The following is a 10,171-nucleotide window of genomic DNA, read 5'->3' as shown; positions in this document are numbered from 1 at the left end:
ATTTCGGCCTGAATTATGGTCATCCCTAGTCTGTCTAAGCTGTGGCCACTTTGTGAGTTGTTTTAACTGCCTAATAAATACTAAATCATGACAATGTAATTTTTCTATTTGGTAATGATTATTGTGGGGAATAATTGTTTTAGTAACATTTTATTTTCAAAAATGAATGTTTGATGATAAGAGAATAAAACAATTGCATGTGTCATGATTTGACATATAATAAGTTAGTTCTAAGTTATTAGTACATATCATTACTTAGAAGATGATACTTAACTCCAATAATTAAATTATAAGATAGAAAATTTATGGAAAATTATAAATTAACAAAAAGAAATTAAGAACAATTCAAAATCAAATTCTTAAAAAATTGAGGGACTAAAAATTTAATCAATCCTTTTATTTTGCATATAACATTCATTTTCGTATATTGCTGTTTTAATGTACAATATCATTGAATTTATAGGGTGAAAAATGCTAGAAACACATAACAAAATTCAAAAAACAATTCGGTTGTAAAATATGCACGATTAATGTACAGATGTACTCCATATGAACTATTCCCTCTTAAAAGGAATTGCATCATGAAGAATAACACAAGATGCTATATTAACTCTTACATGAAAATTCAATCATCGCTTAGAGAAAATACTAATTAAGCTAGCAAAACTTAGGTTAGTCGGAGATTATTTCCTCCAATAGATCATCAAAAATCATGTCATCTAGCTCAAGTCCCACACATTCAGAATCAAATTGGAGATTCATCCAGCCATCATTTCTTGAAAGATCTTTGCTCACATAATAATCCAATGGTGGGTAAAGCTCCATTGTTGGTGTGTTGAGATACCAGCTAATAAGTGTCCACACTTTGGGGAGAACATTTTCTCCAGCTGGCAGTGGATGAACATGGGATAGAGAAGACAAGGGTCTAGGATAATAACTGTATGACGCCCCAAAAATCTCCAACAACCCCTCATTGATTACATCAAACAGAAGCATATGGTTGCATGGTTCACCTTCACAACTATTACAAGAGCAATAAGGATCAAAAAGCAAGCACCCCTTCATTTCTTCATATAATGAAGGATCAACTGGCTGGTTGTCAGAATACCATATCCCAAAGGAGTCATTGCCAGTGAACCCTGAGAGCTCCAAAACCTTTCTCACATAATTAAATGCAGCTTTATGACTTGCATCCACTTCAATGCATGGAATTTCGTAGTTGAAGTGCTGGCTTAGAGTTCCAAGGTTCTGAAAATTCTCAACCTCCTCATCAGGTTGAAAATTCTCAATCACCTCAGGGTGATCCTCTTCAGCCTCTTCTTGCACAGACAGATTATCCAATCCATCAGCTGACCCTGGATTTAATTCTGAGTCTGATTCTTCTGTATAACATCAGTGCTAGAGGATCAATACAGATAATAGTAACCAAGGTGAGAGTGAGGTTGTTTCCAAAAGCAATATAAATAGAATCAATAACTTTAGCCAACTACCTTCAGATTTAGTAAATTAGGAAATTTATAGTTTTTATTTTTGAAATGAAATGAACAATTCAAAATAAACTAACTAAAGTTGATCATTCACACAAACATTAAGTTAAAACTATCATTGGAAGTATAGATTTTTTCACTATTATAATTAAATATTTTAAAGTCTCCAGTTTGATAATTTTTCTATAAATTTGGTTAAAGGTTGTAAGCAAATGATACTTCCTTATTAGCTTAGTCATAATTTATTTTTTTACTTTATCCAATTAGGAATTTGTTAGTTTTAGTATTTAATATTTGTTGTAAACTGTGAAAACTGAGTTCATATTCGGAATCATATCAATTTTTGCTTCATTTTGTGAGGTAATCTGTTTCCCTTTATATCTTTTAAGTTTTCTGATTTCTTTCAAAGTCTTTATATAGACCGATTACTAGAGACAGTCTACCAAAGATCGTTTAGTGCACTAGACAACACTGTTTTATGTTCTGTTTTCTAATAGCTATATTTTTTTGTTACCGAAGCATTTCAAGTATCTGTTGTAAAGTAGGACTAAGAAGTACATGACTTCCTCCACATTGATAATGAAAAATTCCAACGCTTCACAAAATAAAATTCCATCAAATTTCGGAGTGTATGACTTATAGAAGCATCTTTATGCTAAAATCCTAAAACATTTCCAGTTCAAATATGATAACTACACTATTCTTTATAGAACAATGATATCTGGACACCCTTTAGTTACAAACACCCCATCAACTCGTTCTACCTCTTTCTTCCTGTAAAATCGTATCACCTATTATACCTCTCTTTCTTTTTGTTATCTCTTTCTTTCGTAGGTGTTAAATAGGTTATTGGGAGTCCATGAATTATTTTTGTTCTTTTTATGTAATTAAAAATATTAGACAACTGTGTGGCCAAGCACACGCATACTTGCAGACATAGAAACATGATGTGTTAGAACTAATAGGGTTGATAAAATGAAATATTCAAATACAAAAGAGCCAAATATACCTTCAAGATCAAATGCAATATCTAGGAAGCTGGTATCAGAAGAGAGGACTGAGTTTGCCTCCGCCCGCATATTAGCAGATTCTGTTTCACATCCAATTTCCTGTTCACTGTCTCTGAAGTTAGCTAAACCTTCAATTCCTATGATATTTTCCTCATTACTGAAATCAAATCCTGATTTTGAAGCACTCATGACAAGAAGTTGCTTTTGATCAGCATTCAAACTGCTTTCTTCATTTGTGTTATCAGCAAGTGTAGGAGGTAAAATATGACTATTTGAGTCATCAGTATGGTCAAACCTACTTTGCTTCTGATCAATGACACTGGTGTTGGTTGTTCTATCTTCATATTTCTTCATTGAATTCTGTGGGGATAAAAGAACAGAAAGAGGCTCCTCATTCTGGTGAAAGTAAGATTTTAAATTAGGCATTGAGAGAAACCTTTTAAAGGATTTTGGAGTCTTTAATACAGAATTTCTCTCTTCTGTTCTCAATCTCAAGTTCTCAGTCTTAGGATACTTGGCTTCACTGTTAAAACAAGTATCATATAGCTGAGAATATCTACCAGCTGATTCTCTTAAAGATGAAGTTCTCATGGGTGATGGTTGACGCTTGTTGAAGGATCTAGAATAGAGACGGCTACCAAAACCACTTGTTCTACTGTCTTCACCTTCCCCATTAGTTGTGTGATCTTTGGATTGGTCATGCATCAACTTCTTTACATTTTTGGTAAACTTTCTTCCGCGAGGAATTTTGTCAAGTATAGCATCCATGGTAATGCGATTCTTTTCATTTCTTCCCTCTTCAATTAAGTGCTTCATTTTCTTTCTAAGATCCCTGAAATGCCTAGTTTTCACATTGGTGGGAACCTGGGATGAAACTGATGAAGAACCATTATTTCTTTCACACCATAGATCAAAATTATGTGAAGAACTTGATGGCATGGAGTGTTGGTGAAGAGTTTTTGAACACTCATTCATGGATGCATTTTGCATGTTACTTTGAACTTGTGACTTGCCTTCTTCTGCATGGAACAAGTCATCTACCATTTGGTTTATGAGTTGACCTGCATCAGGATCATGTCTTCCTGATGATGAGGCAGATACAGGAAATGAGAGAGATTTGACTCGTCTCAGTTGACCACTGTGAGATTGTTGAGTGTGGAATGGCAAAGGAGATCCTGGATCCTGTATATATTCTAATAGGAAGTCCTTGTTTGTGTTGATCAAATCCAATGCATCAAGAAAGTCCTTGAAAAGATGGGGTGAAGCATCAGTTGTGAGTATCTTTGCGTTCATTGACTTCTCTTCAGGGCCAGCTTGATTAGGAGAGAAGTGCTTATGAATCTTCCTATGTTCCAAGATGTCACTAGAGAACATTGTGCCACAATCTACACATTTGTCATGGTTGGAAATTGGTTTCTCAGAGAAAACTGGTGACAACATATCCAGTGTGCCAGCAGCAAGATGGTCTTGAAAGGTTCCTATGACTGGTTCAGGGCTCTCCACAGCTAGTAACAGTTCACTAAGTGGATCAACCTCCATGTTTTGAGAAGAATCAGCACGATTTAGGTTTGACTTTGCAGGGCAGGTTGAGCTTCTCTTGTGTCGACCCTTTTTGTATATATCATCATTAAGAAGTGATCTTAGTCGGGATCTGATAGAGTTTTTGGCTGGTGAACTGGAGTTTTCCAGTTTTTGTTCAACCTTCAAAACATTAAATTAGAAGTGACAATTTCACTATCTTCCCTTTATGAAATAATGTTTAAAACAATAAGTAACTAATCGGCAAAGCTAATACTACCTCCGTTCTTTTATAATAATTATTTAAGGTTGATTTACATAAATCAAGAAACATAATAAAAAAATTTATTTCTTATAGAATGATTTTTATGTTTTTTTATTATATCTTCTTTCATTTTTCTTCATAATAAATACATATTAATTGTTATGTGTAAATTAATTAAAAATTAGATGAGATGTAATAGTAGAATTGATAATACTGTAATTAATGTTTTCTTAAAATTTATTAATAAAAAATATATATAAATAAAATTTTACTAAAAATCCATCACATAAAAAGGATTACAAAAAATATTCCAAAGACTATCACTCGAAATGAAGTAAGAGCAACATAATAACAAGATAAACATTCTAGATGGGGGAGAAAACACTCAATAATGGATCAATGGTTGATAACTTGACACAGAAGTCACTAGCATTAGATAAGGCAAACAACAACACAAAATTACTGAAAGCAGCCAAAATATTCTTCTTTTTTTTTACTTACATTAGATAATGATGTTTGCGTCTTGTAATTTGCTGGCGTATGGTCAGCCCTAGAATCATCAGAAGTTCCTGGAATTTCAGCACCTGTAAAGTGAAAGAAATTGTGGCCTTTATGAAGTGGAAACAGAAATTGTGTGACCTATCAACAAAAACTGTGAGAATAAATAAACCAATGGTTTCATTTTTTTTATTTTTTGTATTTTTGCAGTGTCATAGGATATAGGAAGTTTTATCGTACACACGTTCGGCTATACTTTATGGTAGTGAATGTTGGACTTTATAAAGGGACAACATTGAGAAAAAAGATAATGGTTACAGAAATGAGAATGCTAATTAAGATGAATGTGTGGCTATCCAAAAACGAAAGGATATAAAATGATATGAAGAAAATATTGGTGTAGCACTGGTTGAGGAACAGATGAGAAAAAAAAATGGTTAAAATGGTTTTGACATTCATAATGAATGTCAATAGCTCTAGTGATGGAATTAGATTTATGGTTTTTATTCATGTAAAAAAGAAAAGGAAGACAAAGATGGACATCGAGGGAAGTTGTTAATAAATAACTCATCTTAACCAAGTTGAATATAAATATGTTTGGATAAACTCCTCTAAAAACATTTTTAAGAGTGTATAATAGAAAGAAAAAAGGAAATAAGTTTCTCTGTGTAAACTAAAATTAACTTATTCATAAATTAATTTATAGAAGTTTTCTGTTATTAACTTCTTCAAAATTTTGTTTTAAATCGATGCATAAGTGTTTGCTTATCGAGAAGTTTATTTTGATTTTTCTTCTTATTTTTCTCTCATATAAGTATTTTTGTAGAAATTTATTCAAATTAACAAATTTTATGTATAGTTGATCTCACCTAATGGGAAAAGGCTTTTGTTCTTATTGGTGTAGTATCATAGGCTATAATAGAACGGTACACTACTACACATGCACAAGTTTATACAGAGACAATATAATAAGAAACAATCCCCATATAGTTTGTTTGAATAAACCAAATATATATGTAGCACTATTAATGTGAATAGAACAAAGGGTACACTTACTTCCATCATGTCTTCCACAACCATGCCTTCTATGTGTAAGCCTTCTCTTGACCTGACGCCAATGTTGGTACTTCATAATATGAAGAATTCCCCATACTCGTCCTGGATGAGTATGAGGATGACCACTATGGCAATTTCCATTAGACAATGCACACTCTTTCTCGCGAATTCGCTTCCTCATAGCTAGCTAGCCAGATTCAGTGTGATGATTGGTTTAGGTCATCAAATAATGACACCAGTTTGTAATCATTCATGCTTAAGAAACCTGATCCATGTCATAAAACAAATATCAAGAACAAGATGAACAATTAAATGCATGTTTGAGAACTAGTTCGTGTCATTGCAAATGGGATTTCACACATTTCCAAATAAAAGCAACATTTTATTACTTTGTCGTTGAATGCGATTTTTCACATTGAACAGTAAACCAAATAGCCTAAGTAGTTCTAGAGGTTTAGTATCATTAGCTAATACAGATTACATCGGATAATTCTGTATCACCTGGCTTGATGGAAAATTAGAAACAATTTAGTTTCAGGTGTAAAAACAATTAATCCCCAAAATTGATTTAGATTGAATATGTGTATATTATAATCGATAGGAATTACTAATGAATAATTTAGAGTTCTATATATGCTTGCCTGAAAAACAAAAAAACAATGAGAACAAAAATGAGAAGGAAAAGAACAAACCTTATCCACAACGTACAGACATTTTCTCTCATGTGTCCAGAGAAATATAACACTTTTCCTAGAATTCTTGAGATCAGAGAATTGCTTAGTAGCTGAGGAAAAGGAAGAGAATCAATTGGAAAAACCATGAGGCATGATTAAAGTTTTCAAATCTATTTTAAAATTTTCTTAATATCATCACCATTAACATTTGCGTGTTAATCCCTCGTATCAGCAATTTAGATATCTATGTGTCTATGATCATTGGACAACCTTACCTCAAGGCATCCATAACCAGAACCGAAAATCTTGGACATGTACAAGGATGAATATGTATTCATAGTGAGAAAGTAGTTGAAATATAAAAGAAAATGTTAGTTCTATAATTCCAGCCATGACACGTACGTAACCAATAAAATAAGTGGTGTAAAATTTACCTTAAAAAAAGTAAAGAGTGTAATTTAAAAATTAACTTGTTTGATGGTGAATTCTAACATTGAAGAAACTGAGGGAGATTCATGAAAGAAAGCATATCCTTAAATTCCTGGACTATTTTCCTTTTTTTAATTTTAATTTTTATATTTAAACTCTAAATTCCCTATTATTTATGATAATCAATTGTATAATTACCCAATAAGAAAATAAGTTAAGTTGGAAATAAAAAAATTAACATCCAGATTAGGAAGATATATAAAATTAATTACTTTACCTATAACTATATGTATAAATGATATATTCGTTAGTTTAAAATAAGCTTTTAAAACAAGTTATTTTTTACTTTTAAAATTAGTAATTTTTTCAATTTTAAAAAAGTCCATTTAGAAAGTATGAACTTTAAATCGATTTTAAAAGATCATATTTTAAATCAGTTATTAATAACCGATTTTGTATGTGGTTGACATAAAAAAATTTGTTATGTAATAATGGAGCTTATATGACTTTGAATGTTGTATATGATACATATAAAATCGGTTATACAACAACAGATTTAAGAAGTGTAGTTTTTGTTTTTAAATACCAGATTTGTGTTGGGTTCTTCCAATCCCGAAACAAAGCCTTCAAAATACAATTAACAGGTAGTTCATTTTTTATTTAAAAAAAATCCTTATTGGACAAAATTATCTATGTATCTTATGTAAACTACCCAATAAGATAATAAGTTAAATTGGAAATAAATAAATAAACTTCCACGCTTGGAAGATTTAAAATTAATTACTTTACCTACAGCTATTTTGATGATATAGTTTTGATTCAGTTAAGGATACATTTTCTTTACTTTTCAAGACAATAATATTTTAGAAAAAGAAAAATATTTTACTTATATACTGGGCATGATATGTGTGGTTAGAATAGATTACTTATTCAAAAGGGAATGAATTGAATAGAATTTGCAAAATTTTGCAATCTTTTAAGACGTTTTTCAACCAACCACGATCTTTAATAACATGAACTATTGATTTTCATTCAAAAAAAAAAAAGATTAAAGATCTAATCTTTAAAATTATTTTTGATGCAAGATGTTATGTATGACAAGATAATATTGCAAGAATCTTAGAGAGAATTAGGAAGAAAGAAAGAAGACCAAGATTTCTCAAGCACAAAAAGATGTTAAAATACAATCAAAGTCTCGTATCATCAGAATAAGATGAGGAACAAGGGTTTATAAATACATAAATGTGTCTATTGGTATGAGCACTAGTGTCCGTGACACTCTTAATGACGGGTAAAAAAGATGATGGAGGACCATCCTTGGGAAGTTGACACTTGAAAATTATTAGACCTTTAACTAGGTTCATGGTTAGGAGGCTTAAGGAGGTGTTTCTTAAACCTATGCTCTATATGAGAATTAAGTATATTTTCTCTATTTAGTCTCATAGTCTCTATTATACATATCTTGTATAATTTGAGTTATTTTCCCTTAGACATAGTAGATACATGTGTAGACTTATTTTTATCTTTGTATTTATAAGGGACCTTTATCTTTCTTTATAGGTCATACCCTTACGATTTTAGGATATGTTGTTTGGAGACTTTTACTTCATGTTAATTGTATTAAGGGTCATAGATTTTCATATTTTTAGTTTTTTAGTAGTGGGGTAGCAAGTAGTAATTATGTAGGTGAAGCTAGCAATTAGGCCTTTAATGGGCTTAGGTCAAATTTTACATATTAAGTTGATTCTTCTCTATTTAATCCAAGGGATTGATTTAGCTAGGTTTCACCATCATTTAGTGAACCTAACTAAACCAGTTCCCATTTTTTGGATTGGATTAAGTGAAGAAAAACAATTGATCGCCCATTCTTCTTCCTTAGCCGAGTTGCTTAAGCTTTTTCAACACACATTGTCACTTGGCTTGTCAAGGGGACAAGGTGACACTTGCAACTCTAGGATTGACTCTTTTAGATCTAAGTGTCTCCTACTTGTCTCCTAAGAGACAAGGAGACTTGACACTTTTATCCAAGCTAACCAATTCTAATTATATTTTTGAATTTGAATTTTCCTCCTAAAAATGTCACTATCTTAAAACTAAAAGAATCAATGGGAGCTTGTCACATGATAAGATGTTAAATGTGTGACTTGATAAGGTCATGTGGGTTATTAGAGTCTTGAATAAATCATCCCTCTTTTAATGTTGACATCTAATCACTTGGTTTCCTCACCGGTGGATGTCCACTACTTGATTCTCACACAAGTGGATGTCAACTTCAAAGGCTATGTATACAAGAAATGTTCTTATGAGTCATTCAAGTCCAATAAGTCCAAAACTCTTTTTTCTAGTTACATCCCTCCCAAAATAATAATTACACCCTAAAAATAGAAATTACAAGAAAATGAATTCCTACACTACTTGACTCAAAAATACAAGGTCAAAATAAAGAAAATATTCACAAGGGAATATATACACGTAAAAGAGAAAGCAAGCTACTAAAAAGTGACACAAAGTTTAATAAGAGCTTGAACTTTCTTTCTTCAAGCTTAACCCACTTCTCTTGACTCCTTTAGGATTTGGTCCCTTGGCATGATGTCATCAAATTATTTTAATTTCTATAGAAAAACGATAGTTTATATTGCAATATAAAATTACTTCTAATTATTAAATACTCTCATTTAAACATATTATCCTTCAAAAATTATTTTAATTTATGTAGAAAAAATAAAGAGGTTGATGATTGACTCTGATCTTATATAAAGTTGTGGCTCACATTAATCTAAACTTTATTAATCTAAACTTGATCACCCGTTGTATATTTTTGGTTTTTGAATCCAGTTGGAAAACGTTTTTGAAAACCCGAACTGAATCTTGCACCTAATCATTTCTTGTTCTAGGAATAGACTTGATTTGGTTAGTCACATTGTTCAAGTCATTGTTCTTAATGCGAAGTGTTAAACTCAAAACATAGAGGAATCATGTTTTGAGCTTAATGACTTTAGGATTCAACCTTGAGGAATCTTGTTGGATTACTTAATGAACGTGGAAATAATGGAATTAGAATCGCATGTATTTTAAGAAGATCTATGAGTTAGCAAGTGCTTCTGAACCAATCCTTGTCTCTTAACCATTGTCTTTACTACTTTTATTTTATTGTGTTGTTTTACTCCATCTTTACCCATTTGCAATTTTAACATCATTCTCATTTAAATCATCAGAGCAAGAATTACTAAACAC

At 31.5% G+C, this 10,171-nt stretch overlaps 1 protein-coding gene across 1 annotated transcript; it reads right to left on the bottom strand.

The window, feature by feature from the left end:
• Positions 1 to 493: 493 nt before the first annotated feature.
• LOC109792635 (uncharacterized) lies at positions 494 to 6,855 on the bottom strand. Its single transcript, XM_029270178.2, has 5 exons — positions 6,527 to 6,855; positions 5,835 to 6,099; positions 4,782 to 4,864; positions 2,497 to 4,198; positions 494 to 1,382 (listed from the first exon to the last, which is right to left on the bottom strand). The coding sequence occupies exons 2-5, from the start codon at positions 6,013 to 6,015 to the stop codon at positions 673 to 675; spliced, it is 2,676 nt and encodes an 891-aa protein (XP_029126011.2). The 5' UTR covers positions 6,016 to 6,099; positions 6,527 to 6,855; the 3' UTR covers positions 494 to 672.
• Between the last annotated feature and the right edge of the window lie 3,316 nt (positions 6,856 to 10,171).

Source organism: Cajanus cajan, chromosome 7 (assembly GCF_000230855.2).
Source record: "Cajanus cajan strain Asha chromosome 7, NIPB_CcT2T_4, whole genome shotgun sequence".
Classification (NCBI taxonomy): domain Eukaryota; kingdom Viridiplantae; phylum Streptophyta; class Magnoliopsida; order Fabales; family Fabaceae; genus Cajanus; species Cajanus cajan.
This window is presented reverse-complemented; position numbering and strand designations above follow the sequence as displayed.